The sequence below is a fragment of the Schistocerca gregaria genome, chromosome 4 (genome assembly GCF_023897955.1).
Source record: "Schistocerca gregaria isolate iqSchGreg1 chromosome 4, iqSchGreg1.2, whole genome shotgun sequence".
Classification (NCBI taxonomy): domain Eukaryota; kingdom Metazoa; phylum Arthropoda; class Insecta; order Orthoptera; family Acrididae; genus Schistocerca; species Schistocerca gregaria.
Window position 1 is genome coordinate 434,667,087 of NC_064923.1, and position 19,396 is coordinate 434,686,482.

Below are 19,396 nucleotides of genomic sequence, written 5' to 3' on the forward strand. Positions count from 1 at the left end.
TTGCTTTCTCTGTGACTGTTGCATTATATACCACACGGTGAACAACATGAAAGAAGGGAATGCTCATTATGAGTGAAAAAATGCAAGAGCAAACAGTAAAAGATTGGGAACTTGACATTTCTTGTTGGGAGGGAGCCTTCTTTGAGAGAACAAGTATATGAAGAAACTGTTTGAAGATGAGGAGTATAATTACACCTTCAAATTGCACTCTGTGTAACAGAAATTAATGAAGCAGTACATTGTGATGAGAACAGCAATTGTCACTTCTGAAAAGTTACTGGCTACTCTTAAGATCCCATGTTACTTGTGAATTAAAGTCTGCCAAAAAACTATACTTTTGATACTTGGGTTCTTCAACATTCTCACTTCAAGTTCTACTTCTCTCATGGTCTCAGTGACATGTCTTTCTCTGCAGTAGTGTGACTTTTCTCTGCAGTAGTGTGACTGTTGACTATACCGTGTATTCTTCTAATGAGCAGTACGTTTTGTTTGATGGTATATCATATTTGTTCATGTAGTGGTTACTTCTACTGCCGATGTCTAAAAGACAGGCCTTCAGTTTACAGAGTCAATTACTCTTGTGTTCATTGCACTAAGTTGTCATATTCTACCTTCTGTCTTGTGGAAACCACTTTATATGCTGTGAAGTGCACAGGTGCAGACTTACCGCTTGAAAGCAAGTGCCAGTGTATGCTTCGGCTTCTATTGGCACCATTTGTGTAACCTCATATGTGCATTCACACACATATAGACTTGTGTTTTGTTCTGTACAACATGCAACAGCAAGATGGGGGCAGCAAGTTTACTGTGCACTAAAAGGAACATGTAAAATTCAGGAGGGAATAATGGCAGTGATTTGCAAAGTATTATGGTTACCGTGTAGTAGAGATGTTGAGGTGCATACAGGCACAACAAAAACACTGCTATACAACTAAGCTTTCGGCCAAATGACATTCTTCTAAAGTAGATAACACACATACAACCACGACCTTAATCTCCTGCCGCCGGGACCGGTCGGTGAGCAACTGCGTGTGATTAGAGAAGCAGTCTAGGTGGTTGAGTAACGAGAAGGCTATGAGTGGGAAGGGGTATCAGGGTAGAGGTTTGATACAGTATAAAGTGCTGCTTGTGGGAGTCTACAGAGAAGTGTTGGGGACAGGTTAAGGCAGCAAGACAAGGTAGGGGAGTGGGGAGGAAGAGGAGAGAACTAAAAGGACTTTGCTTGAGTGGGGGAATAGAAGGTGGTGTAGTGTTGGAGTGGGTGCGATGTAGGGTATAAATGGGTGAAGGACAGTGACTAATGAAGTTTGTGGCCGGGGGGGGGGGGGGGGGGGGTTGGGAAATTAGGATATATTGCAGTGAGAGTCCCACCTGTGCAGTTCAGAAAAGCTAATGTCATAGGAAGGATTCAGATGATGCATGCAACTAGGTTGTCCAGCTGTGTCTACACCACAATTTGTTGGTGGACGTTCATGCAGACAGCTTCTTGGATTCCACGCCAACACAGCTCAGTATTTACCACTTATCTTGTAAATCACATGACTGCATCCACAGGTACCCCTGCCATTGATTGGATAATTGATGCTCGTGACTGGACTAGAGTAGGTGGTGGCAGGAGGATGTATGGGGCAGATGTTACTGGGATGTAATCCATGAGGCAAGGGCTTGAGAGCAAGGATGGAGTAGGAATGGTCGAGGATATTGTGTAGGTTTGATGGTGGCATAATATGGGAATGGAAATGATGGCTGGTAGGATATTCCTCATGTCAGGCGATAGGTAGTTAAAACCATGTTGCACAATGTGATTCAGTTTCTCCAGTCCTGGGTGTACCAAGTTGTAGAGGAGTGTTCCTTTTTGGCTGGGCGGTGGAGCTGGTGGGTAATTGGAGAGATAAGGTGTGTGAAATCTTTTCTGTACAGGATTGGAAGGGTAATTTTGGCCTGTGAATGCCTTGGTGGGATCCTGGACGTATTTGTACAGGGACTGCTTGTCACTACAGGTGTGACAGCTATTGGTGACAAGGCTGTAAAGAAAGGACTTCTTGGTAGGGAACGGGTGGCAGCTGTTGGAAGTGAAAGTATTGCTGGTGGTTGGTAGGTCTGAGATGGTTAGAGGTCCTAAACTAGAGCAGCATGCACAATCCAACCTCAAAAACTTTCCAACCTGTTCACTTCCTACTCACGCCTTGGACTACCACTATCCACCACCTCTACAACAATCTCCAAACATCCCCAACCCCTCCCCATAGCTGACAAAACCTGACTCACAGACTGCTAAATTTACCCCACCCTCATAAAGTCACTCCCACCACCATACAGAATTCAGAACCTAAACAGACATGAAATATAGTCAGTTCTTTCCAAAGTCCTTACCTCTTTCCCCATTTCCAAATTCAATCATACTGGACTTGTTAAATAACTTCTTTCCTTCTCCAGGTCCCTACAGTGGAAACACTTGATCGCCACGAGCCCAACCAACCTGACTCAACCCAAAGCCAAGCTTGAACCAAACCTGACTCAGTTCACTCCTCCATCCAACTGTGATCCACCCTAGCTACCCCCAAATCACCCCCTGTTAACATTCCAGAATTTCCTAAACTCAAACCTTGCTTCACCATCATTCCCCAAATCACCCCCTGTTAACATTCCAGAATTTCCTAAACTCAAACCTTGCCTCACCATCATTCCCCAAATCCATCAAAATGCAAGCTAACTTTACATCCACAGAAAGAACTGCAACCCACCACCTGAAAACTGATCCTGATCTTTTGAACTTACCTGCTGACAAAGTCTATAACTCAGTGTTTTTGAACTGGAGGGATTACTTAGCAGAAGGACTTCACCAGCTGTCTTATTTGTCCATCTACAAACCCTACCACAATGACCGCTTTCCAGACACCGAGAAAAGTCTCCAGTCTCGCCTCAAATCCTTATCCCCTTCCCAGAACTTCTTCCCTGAGTCTCTCTCTCTCTCCCACCTCTCACCCCCACCCTCTGTGCACCCCTACCTTCTACATGCTTCCTAAAGCCATAAACTTAACCACCCATGACATCACGTTGTGGCCAGTTACTGTGCCCCCACGGAGACAAATCTCTGCTCTCATAGACCAACACCTCGAGCCTGTTACCTGCATCCTACTCTTGTATATAAAAGACCAACCATTTCCTCCACTGATTCCCAACAGTTCTTCTTACTTAACCACACAGTGCTCTGCTCGTCCCTAGTGATGCCATCTACCCTTTCGCTAACATCCCTAATGCCCATGGCCTTGCTGCTTTTGAACACTATATTTCTCGGTGCCCAATGAATTCCAAACCTACAATGCCCTACCAGTTCCTTAATTTTTAATAGTGAGATTGCCACTTTTTGAGTTTGGAGGACTTGCTAGTCAAGGATAATATTAAACAGATTAACATTGATTTTTGAAACTGGCATCTCTGTAAGCTTACTCTTGCCCCAGATTCAAACACGATTTCACAGTGCATCAGTGCTTCTATAAATCAGTCAGTGTATAAACTGCCACCACTTTTCACACAAATAATGACTTGGAAACTCAATAACATATTGTGATTATTCATGAGGTTGTGACTGAAACAGTACTGCTAACACAAGGACAGTGTATTGCTGTTGTTGTTGTACTAAAAATGTCTACTTTTTTAATAGACCTTTTATCATTAGGTTTATGTTTTTACTCATCGACTGTAATACTCCTTTGTAGGCTCTTGCCATGCCACTCAATGAAAATTACAATTTTTAATTTGGGGGGGGGGGGGGGGATGCAACCAGAGGTGGAATCTGAATATTCAAATTTTTCTAGAGCTGAAATAAAATTATAAGATGTGCTTAATTGTTTTACTTGCAACAGTGTGAATATTCTCATGCTGTCATTGTGAGGTGTATTTGCAGTTTGATATTCTTACTGATTGTGTTGCTATTTTTTTTATATAGATATTCAACAGTGTTTGCATTGGAATTGACTACATTATTGGATGTGGTTGTGGTGCAATTTGGAAAACTCACAGTAGAGGTGCTGTTTAGAAATCAATAGCTTGCTCTTTAACTTGTTGCAAACATTGTAAAACACTTAGTAAAACTTGTTGCTTATTTGATAACGTTGCTGCTTGTGTCAGATATTCCATGCTATCAGTGTCAAGTTTTGCTGAACGGTACAAAAAAAAGTAGTTTTCAGAAGTTGTGTGACAAATTAGTTGGAGAGCGCTAATGTTAGTCAGACTGTAGCGTTGTACATATATTTTTTTCACTTACAAAGTCCTTCCTCACTTCCTTTACTTGCATATGTATATAACAAACAAGTAACACTTCAGAAAAATCACACTTTTCAGTAATAAATAGCAACACAGTGATTTGTGTTTTTAAACCAAACTTAATTATCTTCAGTGATGTGCAAACTAAAGATTTTTTAATAACAGGGAAGAAGATGATAGAATGGGTAAAAATTTCCAATTACACATTTTATAAACAGATGCTCTTCCGTAAATATTCTGTTTTAGTAATAAATTTAAACTATTGATACTTTCGTTTTTGTTGCTGCAAACCTGAAATGAATTTTTAAATTTTTCTCTGGTGTTAGGTCCCGTCATGGTAAAGGGAGAGGAGAAAGAAATGATAAGTACAAAGACAGTCTGTCAGAAGGCTTGAAAGCTGAAAAATCTTCATCTGAAGAAGAGTGGTAAGTGCAAACTCTTGTAATTATGTCTTTTTAACAGCTCAGTTGGATAATATTTGAGGTTTTCACATGTAGTTTATTTTCCCCTTAGTTGTTATTAACTTATAGAACAGTTCATTGTATCATGTTAAATTGTAGATACTAACAACATATTAAAATAATTACTTTTCCATTTTGGGTGAAATACGTAACTGAAAGAGGGACATTTGTTTACAGATGTGGCATGATTGTGTCTTTAGATGGTAATTGGTTAATTACTGTGATTTATTCCATGTGTCAAATATGGACTATCTACTTTCAGTTGTTATTTCTCAGTAGAATGATGAAGTCTAATGGAAACTGTATTATTGATGCACATATGAGAGAGTCAAATGAAAACCCTAAAAGTTTAATTAAAGATCAACTTTTTGTGCCATTTTCTTTAAGTTGGCAGTACTGTTACCAGTGATGTAAGGAATGCTCTACTGGTGTTGCATATTACGGATATGTGAAACACGGCCACAATACCAGTTTAAAATGACTGCCCCACTTGCAACATGCACAAGGGAAGAACAGTGTTCTGACACGTTTCCAGAGCAGAGAAGGTATGAAGCCTATTGAGACCCAGTGGTGAATGAAGGAAGATGCACGGTGGTGGTGCACATCTATTTCTGCAGCAAGTGTATGAGTGGAGTAGGAATTTCGGAAATGTTGTGTCTTCTGTGACAGACACTCAGTGCCCAGGTTAGGTGCACCGCATTGTGACTCCAGCGTCTACTGCAGCAGTTGAAACCATAGTGGTGGGAAATCACTGTGTGATGGTGGTTGAAATACCTGCAAATATGAACATTAGTTATGGCTCAGCACATCACATCATGAAGTTCTTAAGTTTCACAAAGTGTCTGAAGTTCTTAAGTTTCACAAAGTGTCTGCTAGTTAGTTTCCACTGCAGATCACCTCAGAACTGAAAGAATGGCACTTTTACACCTGTGAAGAACTTTTGTGATGCTTTGAAGCAGGAGGTGATGACTTCACCATGAGAATCATCACAGGAGACGAAACCAGGGTACACTATCAACAACATGAAACAAATAGAGCAGCAAGGAATGCTGCCATTCCTCATCACCACTATCCAAGATGTTCTGTGCTCCGTATGCAGCCATCTGCAGGAAAAGAGTTTTGCTGACACTCCTTCCCCAAACATCACAGTGCTAAGCCTCACACTGCCTGTACAACACTTGCAACCATCGATGACCTGCATTTTGATACTCTGTTACATCCACTGTGCCCACCAGATCTCCCTCGCAAGTTTTGACCACTCAGAGGCAAAGGGAGGAAAGAGATTTCATTCCAATGTAGAGTTGCGGCAGGAGTTGCACAAGTGGCTGCTTTTTTATATATCCAGAGGCATAAGTGTTCAAAAAATTAAAGAAAAGTTTAAGGTTTTAATTTGACTCCTCTCATACAAGGTGCATCAGAAAAGTCCTGTGAATGGTGTCTGGTCTCAGAAAATAAAGGGAACAAGAATTACAAACAAAATTCTTTTACCGTTAGCTGCAACACATTTCTGACATCTGTTGTCGAGCCAAACCATTCCACAAGAAACGTTATACCATGTGACTTCCAGGCTTCAGGCTCGCTCCTTGATTGTTCCTAGGATTTATATTCCCCTATCAATTCTCACTTCTTTCATCTGTGGCAGTGGTTTGTGTATGTGAAAATTTGTTGCAGTATTGGGGAATTGTCTTCCTCTGTAGATATTTTGTAAACAATTTTGTAATTTTTATTGCATTTCATTGTTTCCCAGTTTACACACTTCCATAGGAACACTGTCATGAGAGTCCAGTTCTTTCTTCGGCTCTCAAATGTTCCAATACATTTCAGCTAGGATTTGTTCCTGAACATCATCTCTTGAACTATAATCTTTTTTAAAAAAAGTCATGAGAACTTGTACAGTCTTCTCTACCAACATAAACTTTTGTTTTTTGTCATACATACATTGTTTCCAGGGGGTATACACACACGAGTCTACTGACAGCAAAATGTGTCCAAGGCTGTGGGATGAAGACTGCAATACCTTGTAACAACAAATTGCTTTCTATGAATGTGACATCACAACTGTTTACATTTCTGACAGGTCGTGGGAAAATATTGCAATTTATGGTTTGAGAAGCGTTACTTTTATGCTAGATGTATTTTGTTATGTTTGAGAATGTGTGGTAAATTTTTTAAATCATGAAGTGTTTTGACTCTCATACAAATGTAACACTTTGAGGACAGCCATGTAGAAGAATTTTGGGCCCAGAAAACCAGACATTTATGCCATAATTTAAAACTTTACTGGCACATTTGTGTTTGATGTATCTTAAATGGCAACATATGCTAAAAAATACCAATAATATGTGTGACTGCTTTGCTTCTCTTGTAGCTATACTGTATGTATATTAATTTGGACCATTAACTTTTGCTATTTGTGCGTTCGCACTACTTCACAATCACGTCAGTATTGGCTGACTACATCATGGGTACCATGTTCTGAATATCTCGTCATTGGCTGGCGAGATCACGTGATGTGAGCTGTGATTGACCGACAAAAGCACATCACAATCACGGTTTCAGTGCTTTGGAAGCTGCCATGCTTTATTTGGTGGAATTCGTTTTTATACTTGTATATGAGATCTGTTCAAAAAAAATGTGGAACCTTGTCTACAAACTTTTTCTAGGCTTACCTTTTACATATTATGCATGGTCTCTTTTGAAATACTCTCCTCCACAATTGACACACCACTTCTGGAAGCATCTTTGTTTTCCCCTTGCTGGGATGCGTGAAGTTCCATCAGAAAATTGTCTTTTATCTCATCTATCATTGCAAATCTTCGTCCTTTCAACGCAATTCTCAACTTTGGAAATTAAAAAAAGTTGCATGGAGAGTACAGAGGATGAGCCAGAAATGATCCCCCCCCCCCCCCCCCCCCCCCCAGTAGTCATGCACCAGCAGGGATAAATGTGCGGGTACATTGTCATGATGTGAGAGCCATGAATTGTCTCGCCACATTTCGAGCCGTTTCTGTCTCACATTTTCTCGTAGGCATCACAACAGGTCCTGATCCATCGAGTAACAGTTTGTCCCTGTGGCTCAAGTTCATCAAGGACTAATCCTTCAAAATCTGAGAAAACTATCAGCATGGCTTTGACATTTGACCTGACTTTACGAGCTTTTTTTGGTCTTAGAGAACCCTTTGTGGAGATTGAGCCTTGGTCTCAACATCAAAACTGTAGACCCATGTCCCATCACCAGTTATGATTCTCTTAAGGAATATCTCATTCTCATTTGCATGATCCAAAAGCACTTTACAGATTGCAGGGCAAAGGTCTTTTTGGTTTTGACTCGTGAGCCATGGGACGAATTTGGTGGCAACACGATGTATTCCAAGATGCGGTGTGAAGATTTCATTAAATGATTCAACTGATATATTACACTCTTCTGCAATCTCTCGAACAGTTAGTGTTTCATAAGCACACACAGTTTCATTGATGTTCCTGATGTGTGCATTGTCGGTAGACATCGAAGGGCGTCCTGAATGTGAGAGTCCTTATTAACTTACCTCTGGCCATTTTTAAACTGTGTGAACCATTTGTAACACTTGAGTACTGCTTAAGCAGTCATGACCATGGCTTTCCTGCATGATTTGGTGTGTCTCTGTGAAGTTTTTCTTGAGTTTCATGCAAAATTTAATGCAGAGGCTTTGCTCCTCTAACTCTGCCATCTCGAAATTTGCAGATTTTGTCAAACAATGTTCTGCTGACTAACTACACCACTGAACAGTAACTGACAGACATACAACAATGTAACTTCTGGCAGTTACATATTAAACACAAGCGTGTGCAGGGATGCAAGCCGCATTTCTCTCGAACACACCATTGGTGCAAAATTATGAATGTTCTGAATTTTTTTTAAACAGACCTCATAATATAAAAATATGCAATGTACATGTTACCACACATCAAAGCTCTTTCAAAAACGAGTTTTTTGCTGGGTTTTGTTTCCTAAGATGCCAGGAAGTTCTATGCCAGTGTGTAAAATATTTACCATTCAAAGGATTGTTAAGGTTTACAGCTCCGAGGAAAAGTATATTGTCACTTAACATTGGGGGGGGGGGGGGGGGAGGGGGCATACTTTCATCTGCAGTATAGTGTGTTAACAGTGAGGAAAAGGTGTATTTTTAACTGGGAAATCTTATGACATGTTTCAACTGTGAAGGCTCTCCATTGTGCCCTATTCTGAGCATCTTTCTTCATCTGTTTGTATATTTTTCCTGTTCTGTTGTCACCTATCATTCCAGTTCTCTTCCTGCCTCTTCTTCTCATTCCTTCCACTTTTCCTTCTATAATTCTTTGTTGTATACAATTCCTATATAGTATCTGTCCCAGCCAACATTTTTCCCTTTCCTGATTCCTTTCAGAATCCTTTTTTTTTCCTGATAATTTTCTTCAATACTACTTCATTCCCGAGTCCGCCAGTCCACTCCTTAAGCATTCTTCTCCAAAAGTACATTTCAGAGCTTTCTAAATATCTTTATTTTCTCTTTTTATCTGTACCTGATTCACTGCTGTATAACACTATACTCCAGGCATAACATTTGGGAAATCTTTTCCTTGGCTCCACTGGAATTCTTCTAGATGTTAATAACTACTTCACCTTTTCAAATTTTCTCTTTCCAATAGATGTCCTCTTTCTTATTTATTCTTTACGGTTTCTATGTCATTAAACTTCTCAGATACAGAAATGATTTTACACGTTCTACCTTATTGTCCATCTAGATATATGTTAACTAGAGCGTCCTTCCTTACTCTCATCACCTTTGACTGTTCTATACTTATGTTCATTCCTTACTCCTTGCCCCTGCTTCAGCATCTTTTGTAGCGCATTTTCTGATTCAGCCAGCACTACTATATAATCTGCTAATTTTTTTAATCCTTATCCTTTATCCCCCAATTAAAATGCCTCTTGCATCATCTATGTCCTTACCTATCAGTTCTTCCCCATTTATGTTGAATAGCTCTGGTGACAATGAGCACACTCTTTCCAAAGCTCATCTCCTCCACCTCCTCATCTTCTTCACAGTCACTTTTTGTCTTCTGTCTGTTCAGTCCATACTCACATCTCGTAAAATTATCAGCAGTGTACTCTTAATTGACGCACTACTTCTAAAATGCCAAGACAGCTATTTAGCTGACTGTGTCTTCCTAATAGTGTTATGTCATTCGCTAGTAACCTAAATGTCCTGGGTCCCAGGTTTGAACCAACCACTGCTTAAATTTTGAATAAAAGTCAACAGCAATGGCTGCCAAAGACTCCTGGTATAAGGAGTCACCCACATTCTGTCTACAGTCATATCAAGAGAGCAGAGGAGTGAACAGTGTTTCAGGGCATCCTTAGATTGGGAAACTGTTCCTAAAGGGCAGGAAAATCAGCAGTGATCAAGCACATGAGGATGCAGAACATAATGGAAACCACTGCATTAAAGACACAATGTGTAGCTACAGGCCATGTGGCCTAAAATCAGAAATGTGTCAGAATGATTTTTCTATTGAGAAAAGATTTGGTATTAATCCAGTACTCTGATCTCTGGGAGGATACTGCCAAGGGGGAGATAACCACGAGAAAAAGATTGAATAACTAGGGACAGAAGAAAATCATTTTATTTTATGGGACATTCGGCGTTAATTCTTTGCCAGATTTGGTGTTATATTTTGCAAATTAGTTAACACTTTTGACAGTTTCATTATTATTAATTTGTCAAATTTGGTGTCTTTTTTTTCTGCATATGCTATCATTTTCTGTCTCAGTCAGTCTCATCTTTGCCAAAAACAGTGTAAGTTTTTGCCAAATTCGATGATTTTTTTTGCCAAAGGTGGTGGTGTTTTGCAAATATTTGGTGTTATTTTCTGCTTTATTTACAGGTTCTTGCCAAATTTAGTGTCTTTTTTGCCAAATTAAATTTGTTTTTACCAAGTTTAGTGGGTTTGTGGCCAAATTTTGCATTTTTCATCAAATTTAATTATTTTGTCAAATCTAGTGATTTTTTGCCACATAGTTTTATTTTTTGTTAAATTTGATTTATTTTTTTTGCCAAATTTTGTGTGTTTTTAATAATTTCAGTGGTGTTTTCCTCATTGCATCAAAGTTTGTGATGCAGGAATGAGCTGTCAGTTTAAGGTTATACCTGAACCGCAGCCTGAGGAGATTCGAATCCAAAATACAATTCTGACATTCAGTGACTGTCAGTTGTAATAGTAAATGCTGTCTTTAGATTTATACCATTTTTATGCAGCATATTCCACAGTATCTCATAAAAAATTGGTTATTTCACTAAAAACTGTGATATTTGTCATATTATCATTTCCATGAAATTTTCTTGTCCATACGAATAATTCATGAAAGGTTAACAATATTTCATGTCAGAGTATGAAATTTTAGGCATGGGATAGGGAAAATAGAAAGTATGAAAAGGGAAATACGAAGGCTGAGGCTAGATATTGTGGTTGAAATGAAGTGGAAAGAAGATTAGGACTTCTGGTCAGATAAATATAGGTTAATGTCAACAGTTCCAGAAAATGGTATAATGGTAGTAGGATTCGTTATGAATAGGAAGGTAAAGCAGATAATTACTGTGAACAGTTCAGTGCTAGGGTTATTCTTATCAGAATCAACAGCAAACCAATAGTTTGGGTGTACATGCTGACATCGCAACCTCAAGATGAAGAGTTAGAGAAAGTGCATTAAGACACCGAACAGATATTCAGTACGTAAATGGAGAAGATAATCTAACGATCATGAGGGAAGGAATACAAGAAAGGGTTACAGGAGAATATTTGCTTGGTGGTAGAAATGAGAGAAGAGAAAGACTAATATTGTCCTGCAATACATTTCAGCCAGTAATACATTTTCCAAAAATCACAAGAGGAGGTGGTACACTTGTAGAAGACCTGGTGATGTGGGAAGTTTGCAGCTGGATTACATCTTCATCAGACGGAGATTCTGAAATCGGATAAGGATTTTAATTTATACTTAGGTATTGAAATAGACTTCTGACCCCAATGGTAAAGAGTAGCCTGAAATTTTAGGAGATGAGTTCAGAAGAATCCATTTTCAAAGAACTGGGATACTAAAGGGTGAGCTTAATGGCTCATGCACCCAAATTGCTAACAAGAATACTATGCAGAGGAATGAAAAAGAAAATTGATGTGCTAGATGATCTATTTCACATTCAGAAAATTAAGGCCACAGGGAGGCAACTCTGACATTGCAAAGACTTCAGAAAAATTGACACACATTTTCAACCTGGAAAAAGCAAACATTTGAAATGGTGCAAGATGTTGGAAATTCTGAGGAAAACAGAAGTAAGCTAAAGGGAAAGATGGATAACATATAACATGTTCAAGAACTGAGATTGTACAAAAATGAGGACCAAGAATGAAGGGATAAGGGTAAAAAAAAGGTGGAAGACAAGTTTGTAATCTTTTGTTCCTACTATTCAATCTACACATCAAAGAAGCAATGGCAGAAATTTAAAAAAGTTCAAGAGTTTCTTTAAAATTCATTTTGAAAGGATTTTAATGATAAGATTTGCTGATGGCACTGCTGTCTTCAATAAAATGAAGTAGAATTACAGGGTGTGTTGAATGGAATTAACAGTTTGAGTACAGAACATAGTTTAAAAGTAAATGGAAGAAAGATAGCAGTAATGAGGAGTAGCAGAAATGAAATAGCTATAAACTTAATGTAAAAATTGTGGACCACGAAGTAAAGGAATTCTGTTTCTTTGGAAACCAAATAACACATGACGTAAGAAACAGGGGTGACATAAAAAGCATATTGGGACAGACAAAGAGTGCATTCTTGTCACAGAGAAGTCTGCTAATATCAAACATCAGTCTCATTTTGAGGAAGAAATTTCTGAGAATATTTGCTTGCAGCACAGCATTGTATAGTAGCTCAAGGAGGAAGAAAATTAAAGTGTTTGAAATTTGATACTATAAAAGGACATTGTAAATAAGATGGACTGATAAGAAATGAGGTGATTTGCTGCAGAATTGGCAAATAAATGAACTATGGAAAACACTGAAAAGGGTCAGAATGTTAGAACTTGTGTTGAGACACCAGGGAGTAACTTACATGTTACTAAAATGAGCTGTGTAGGGAAAGACATAGATTGAAATGTATCCATCAAATAATTGAGAATGTTCAGTGTAAGGGCTACTCTATGTTGAAGAGGTTAGCACAAGGTAGTAATTCATGGCGGACGTCATTGAACCACTCGAAAGACTGATGACTAAAAAATAATCTTCTTGAGTATATGTCTGCCATCACATGTTTCCAACTTCTCTACCCCCCCCCCCCCCCCCCCCCCCCCCCCCCGGTCTTGCCTTCTCTTTCCCTTTCCAACATTCAATTCCTGTCTCCCCTTCTCTTTCCCACCTCTCCCTTTGTCTCTCCCTCTACACTCTGTCCTTTCTTTCTCCATTTTCCTTGTGCCTCTCCCATTTCCAGTTATCTCTTCCATTTCCATCTCTTACACTATGTCTTCCACTTAGGGCTCTCCAGCCTCTGCCATTAATTCTACATTCCCTTTCTTTAGCTTATTGTTTCAAGCCCATCCCTCCCAATGTATTGGGTCAGGCATGTATGTATAAGGAAAAAGTATAAGTAACAGCCATGATGGCATTCTGTTTACTAACTAGCATGATGTATGTGTACTTCTACTTGTGACAGATGTATATGAATATGTACTTAGTATTTACAAAGGAAATTCTGAATTTTTGTGGTCCTAACATGTTTTCTTGCTATTTACAGTTGTGATTTTGACATTGAAGAAGATGAAGATGAAGAACAAATTATTGAAAAGAGAAGGAAACAGCGGGAGGAACTACTAAGAGTGAGTAAAATCTTATTTGGAGATTACCTTATATTAAATGTCAGCAGATCCAGCCGGGTAGCCAAGCATATTAAAGCACCTGATTATAGGACGTGGCAAGGTCTATTTGCCCCAGTTAGAATGCGCCTCACCGATTAATTATGAGGGATGGTGTTCGCGTCAGCCTGAATGTGGTTTTTAGTCTGTTTTCAGTGCTTTAGTTAAGATGAGAAAATTTTTTTGAGAGAACTCTCTTGCTTATGCGATGTGGTACCTGTTGTTGTTGTTATTATTATTATTATTATCATTATTATTGTGATACAAGTAATAAATATGATCAGTGCTGTCTAAGCCTAAGGAGTTGTGCATAATGTTTCTAAAATAATTCTGGAGTTGTATCATAAATGTACCAGAGGACAGTTTCAGAGCTGTAAGTTTTTCACTGAAACAAGAACATAGTGGTTAAGACACTGAAATTACATTCAGGAGGGCCAGGGCTAAATCCCCGTCTGATCATTCAGATTTAGGCTTTCTGTAATCTCTCTGAATCAAGTAATGCAAACACCATACAATTTCCAATGAAATCGGCTCTGATTATAATTCTTTTGTCATCCATCTTCAGCCTGAATTTATGCTTCATTTCTAATAATCTCATTGTTAAATAGATATTAAACATAAATATTCTGTAAAGGATAGATTACCACACACTGTAAAGATGAAGTGTTGACTTGCAGACAGGCACAATAAAAAGACTGTTACTCTCTGAGCCGTCTGTCTGTGAACATTTTGTGACTGGTTAAGATGTGTCTGACCAAGGAGTGTAAGAATTAGCATCATAGTGGTATAGTTTTCTTATCTTTAATTATATCAATTGTTTGTTGTAATTGTTGTCCTGTAAGTGAAATGTTTCTCTTGATAAATGTGTGGAATGTTTCGTAAACTGCTTGAAGAACACATACATTTGCCAGTAGGGACAACAGATTCTTAGTGTGTGTTGTCTGATTGTCTTGTGTCTGCATCTACGTCTATACTCTGCAAACCACTGGGAATTGCATGGCAGAGGGTTGTCCCATTGTACCAGATAATAAGGTTTCCTGTTGTCCCATCCATGTATAGGACCCGGGAGATTCGGGAAAAACCGGGGAATTTTTTAGAATTCTGCGAATTTTTCATTGTTTTAGTTACCAGTTAAATTTTTGTGATTTTGACTGGTAAGAACCAGTACTCCAACGAAGGATATTACTGTATCCCGCTTCTGCAGAATAGTACTGCAGCAACAAAATGGGAACGGGGGGGGATCCTTAAGTCGCAAAGCAAATGCACTATAGACGACAACAAAACACAGTGCTCGTACAAGCGTCTGCCAACCAAAGTGTGTCAAAGGCTTTAGGAAGAATATGCAGTGCTTCCTAACAACAAATTGCCACCGATGATCGTGACGTGACAGCTGTTTACATTAGATTCATTTGAGCAGTTGCGGGCGGGTTCTTGCGCATGCGCAGTTGAGTCGCATATGAGTAGCACCTTCTCCCGCTTCTGACTACAATTGTGTGGCTGGGCGCCACTATCTAAATTTCTCCGGTTCGGAGATATCGTAGATCTGGAGCTGATGCACAGAGCAGTCCGAGTTGTAGTGGGGAGGTGGGTAGTCTCCACTTCACCTATGTTTACGTTTAGGGATTTTGCTGTTTCCTCTTTGTTTATTGCTCTCACATTAAATGAAAACAAAACGGATTTCTGTGACTGGGAGCTACAAAATGAATTAAAATATATTCGCATAATTACAGAAGGCTAAAATATGCTGTTCATTTCAGGTTTTATTTCCATCTTTCTGACAGTCAAGCATTAATCGCCTTGCAGAACAATGAAGTTATTTTTGTTGGTTTGCTAAACAGATTTGGCTTTTGTTAATCTTTCGAGCAGAGGCAGTCAATTTATTTGAAACTGTTGGCTAGTTTCAGCTGTTTGCTGCATTTCAAGTGCACGTTTTCCACCTTCTAGCTCGTATGGCGCTCTCTGGCAACTGCTGAAACAAACCAATTTCTAACAGGTCATAGGAAAATATTGTGAATGGTGGCTTGAAAACTGTTACTTTCAAAGTAAATTTCCTTTTATACAAGATGAACTATGTCCGAGAATGTACGATGAATTTTTTAAATCACAGAGCGTTTGACTCTCAATTAAAAACGACCATCTAGAAGAATTTCGAGCCCAGAAGATCAGACATTTATGTTGTTATTGAAAATTTTGCTGGCACATTTGTGTGATGTATCTTAAATTGTAAACACACGCAAAAAGATCAGCATTATCAATGGAAGCTTAGCTTCTCTTGCAGCTTATTAATCTTTGAGACCAATATTACTTATGAAAGCTTTGTTTGTCTTGTAGCAACACCATGTGTATTAATCTAAACCATTACCTTTTCTTTTTTGTGTGTACGCGCTACTTAAGAGTGATCTTGCTATTGGTTGAGTACATCACGTGTCCTATGCTGTCATCAGCTGGCGAGATCACGTGACATGACCCATGAGTGGCTTACAAAATCCCATCGCAATCTCGATTTCATTGCTTCGGAAAGTAACATGCGCTGTTTGGTGGAATTCGAATTTATACCTCCATAACACGAAAAAATGCAGCGTACATGTTGCTGCACATCCAAGATCTTTCAAAAAGGTGTTTTTTCCCCCTGGGTTTTGTTTTCTAAAGTGCCGGCAAATTCTACGTCTGTGTAGAAAACCATTAACATTCTAAGGATTGATAAGTTTTACAGTGCCGAGGAAAAGTATACTGTCACTTACAATCGAAAAAGTGTATTTTCACCCGTGAGAAAGCGTGTTTTCAGCCAGGAATTTTTTTTCCTTGTCCATGTATACACCCTGATGTATGAAACTTAACAATATTATTGTTTGAACACGTGTTTATGTGCGTAATTATTCCAATTTTGTCCTAACAATCGCTCTGTGTGTTATACGTAGATGATTGTCGTATATTACTAGTTTGCCTCCAAGAGTCTGTCAGTTAAATTTCTTGAGCATCTCTGTGACTCTCTCACATGGGTCAAACAAGCCTTTGACAATTTGTGCTGCCCTTCTCTGTATATGTTCAATATCCCCTGTTAGTCATATTTGGTACAGCTCCCACACACTTGAGATGTATTCTAGAATGGGTCAGACAAGTGATTTGTAAGCAATACCCTTGGTAGACTGACTGCTCTTCCCAAATATTCTACCAATAAACAAAAGTCTGCCTCCTGCTTCACCCACGACTGAGCTTATGTGAACATTCCATTTCATATCCCTACAGAGTGTACATCCAGGTATTTGTAGGTATTTGTTTGAGTTTGCCAGTTCCGACAGTGATGTATTGGTATTGTAGTCATAGGATACTCCATTTTGTTGTTTTGTGAAGATCACAGTTTTAAATTTCTGAACATGTAAAGCAAGTTGCCAATCTTTGCACCACTTCGAAATCTTATCAAAATCTGACTGAATATTTATGTATCTTCTTTAAGACGGTACTTCTTTTTAGATAACTGCATCATCTGCAAAATGTATGAAGCTACTATTAATATTGTCCACAAAATCATTAATATGCAACATGAACAGTAAGGGTTTCACATTATCTTAGTTTTTGGACTCCATGATGGTTTGCATGGAGGAGGTCATTCTGTTCAAGATACCTCACTATGTTTGAGCTCAGAATACGTTCTAAGATTCCACAACAAATCAGTGTCAAGGATATTGGACTGTAGTTTTGTGGATCACTTTTACTGTCCTCCGTGTTGACAGGTGTGGCCTGTGCTTTCTTCTGAGAATTTGGCACAATTTTTTGTTCCAGGGTTCTGTGATGGATTATAGTTAGAAGAATTGTATTTGTTTTTAACAAGTTCAGCTGTTTCTCAATGCCACTCATCTTTTCAGTGGTAAGAGGATTAAATTGGTCAGTTCTCCTGGGTTTTCCTTTGTAAACTAACATCTGAAAATGGAGTTAAGCATTTCAGCTTTTGCTTTGCTACCCTCAATTTCAGATCCTGTCTCATTCACTAAATTGATTTGGGTTTTGTGAAAGATCGTTTTGACAGTTTACCGCTATGGTAATCATTGAAGGTTTCATGAATTACTCTCCTGACAACCAAATGTGTTTTGTTAGCATCTCTCTGTCTATAGTCCTACACTTTGTTTTACACTTATTATGCAGTAGAGTCTACTACTTCAGAAGTTTCTTTACAGTGACTGTACCATGGAGGGTTCTTCCCAGTATGAAGTGTTCTACTGGTTATGTATCAATCCAGTGCATGGTCAACTATTCTTTTAAACCCATAGTTCCTCTACATGTTCCTGCCCTGTGCTGAAAGTTTTAAGTTCCTCATTGAAATGTTGCCACAAACATGTCATGGTCTCTGATACTTGTTTCGATGTAGGTGTCCTCAAGAGGTCAGGTCTGTTTGTTGCCGTTAGAACCAAAATACTTCTGTCATTAGGGGGTTATGAACTATCTGTTCTAGGTAGTTTTCAGAGAAGGCATTTAGTAATCTTTCACAGGATGTCTTATCACCCTCACCAACAACAAATTTTAAAATTCACAACAAATCTGTAACTTTCCCAGTTGATTGTTGGATGATTAAAGTCTCCACCAGTGATTACAGTATGATTGGGGAACTTATGTACAAGTAAACTGAGGGTTTCTCTAAAGTTTTTGTTATTTCAGAAAATGAATGTGGTGGGTAATAGAAGATCAAATTATCATTTTAAGCTCATTCCTGATACTGAATCTTGCCCAAACAAGCTCACATGCAGCTTCAGTTTCTGCCTCAGTACATTTGATTTTCTTGGCTACTGTCACAAATACACCACTTCTATTTCCCATTAATCTGTTTTTCGATATACACTTAAATTTTCCGCAAAAATCTCATTGCTGTCAGTTTCAGGTTTTAAACGAGCTTTCTGTAGCTGTTATAATGTGAGCTTCATTGCTTTTCATGAGCACTTCAAACTCTGGTATTCCGAATACTTCACCACCACCTTATGTGCACCCCACAAACAGTAAGCTACATGAGTAGCAGCCTCTGATGTGTAATGCATATCTGTCCCATATAAAGTAACCCTACAGTTGACAAAGTCGCAGCCTAGCTTCTCACAGAACCTTTAAAGTCTCTAGTTCAGTCATTCCACTCAGCTTACAACCGAGGGGCCATGTTCAATTTTGGGGACAATGCTGTAAATTGTGAGCTTCATTGAAACTGTGTGTAAGGCTGGTCTCGTATACCAGTCGCTGGAATGATCCAAATACAACCTTGGAGCCCAGGTGACAGGCATCGTTTGTTCCAGTATACGCCACAACCAGCAGTTGGGTTGCACCCTGTTCCTTCAGTGGCTGCTGGAATAGCCTCTTCAACATGTTGAATGAGGCCCCCAGGCATACACATTGAGTGCACCTTGTTTCCTGTCTGTTGTTGCCATTTCCCTAAGGAGTATCTTCATTGCATGTTCGGACTGCTTCAATAATAGAGCCCTATCCTTCTGTGTTCACCTCCTCTTGACACCAGACAAAACATGTTCCCCAAAACAAATGAAGTGAGTCCCACTGGCTCAGTGTCAGTGAAAGACTGCACTTTGAACTTATTGATTAGGGAAATTGCTGCAACAGCTTGCGTCCTCCCTGATCCCCATCCGCCCTGTACAGGATGCCTAGCTCTGCCATTGAAAAGCCACTCACAGTCAAGTGGACGGGTAATGACATATCCCGTACTTTCCGCAGAGGGGACAGGATCCACAGGAGAGGATATTACTTAAGGTACCTTTGGTACTGATA

At 39.1% G+C, this 19,396-nt stretch overlaps 1 protein-coding gene across 2 annotated transcripts in view; it reads left to right on the plus strand.

The window, feature by feature from the left end:
- Positions 1 to 19,396, plus strand: part of LOC126365768 (serine/threonine-protein kinase PRP4 homolog) — a 266,407-nt gene that overhangs the window by 56,615 nt on the left and 190,396 nt on the right. For both annotated transcript variants that reach the window (XM_050008287.1, XM_050008286.1), the window contains exons 7-8: positions 4,593 to 4,691; positions 13,525 to 13,606. In XM_050008287.1, coding sequence (XP_049864244.1) covers positions 4,593 to 4,691; positions 13,525 to 13,606 — 181 coding nt within the window. The remainder of the gene's footprint in view (positions 1 to 4,592; positions 4,692 to 13,524; positions 13,607 to 19,396) is intronic.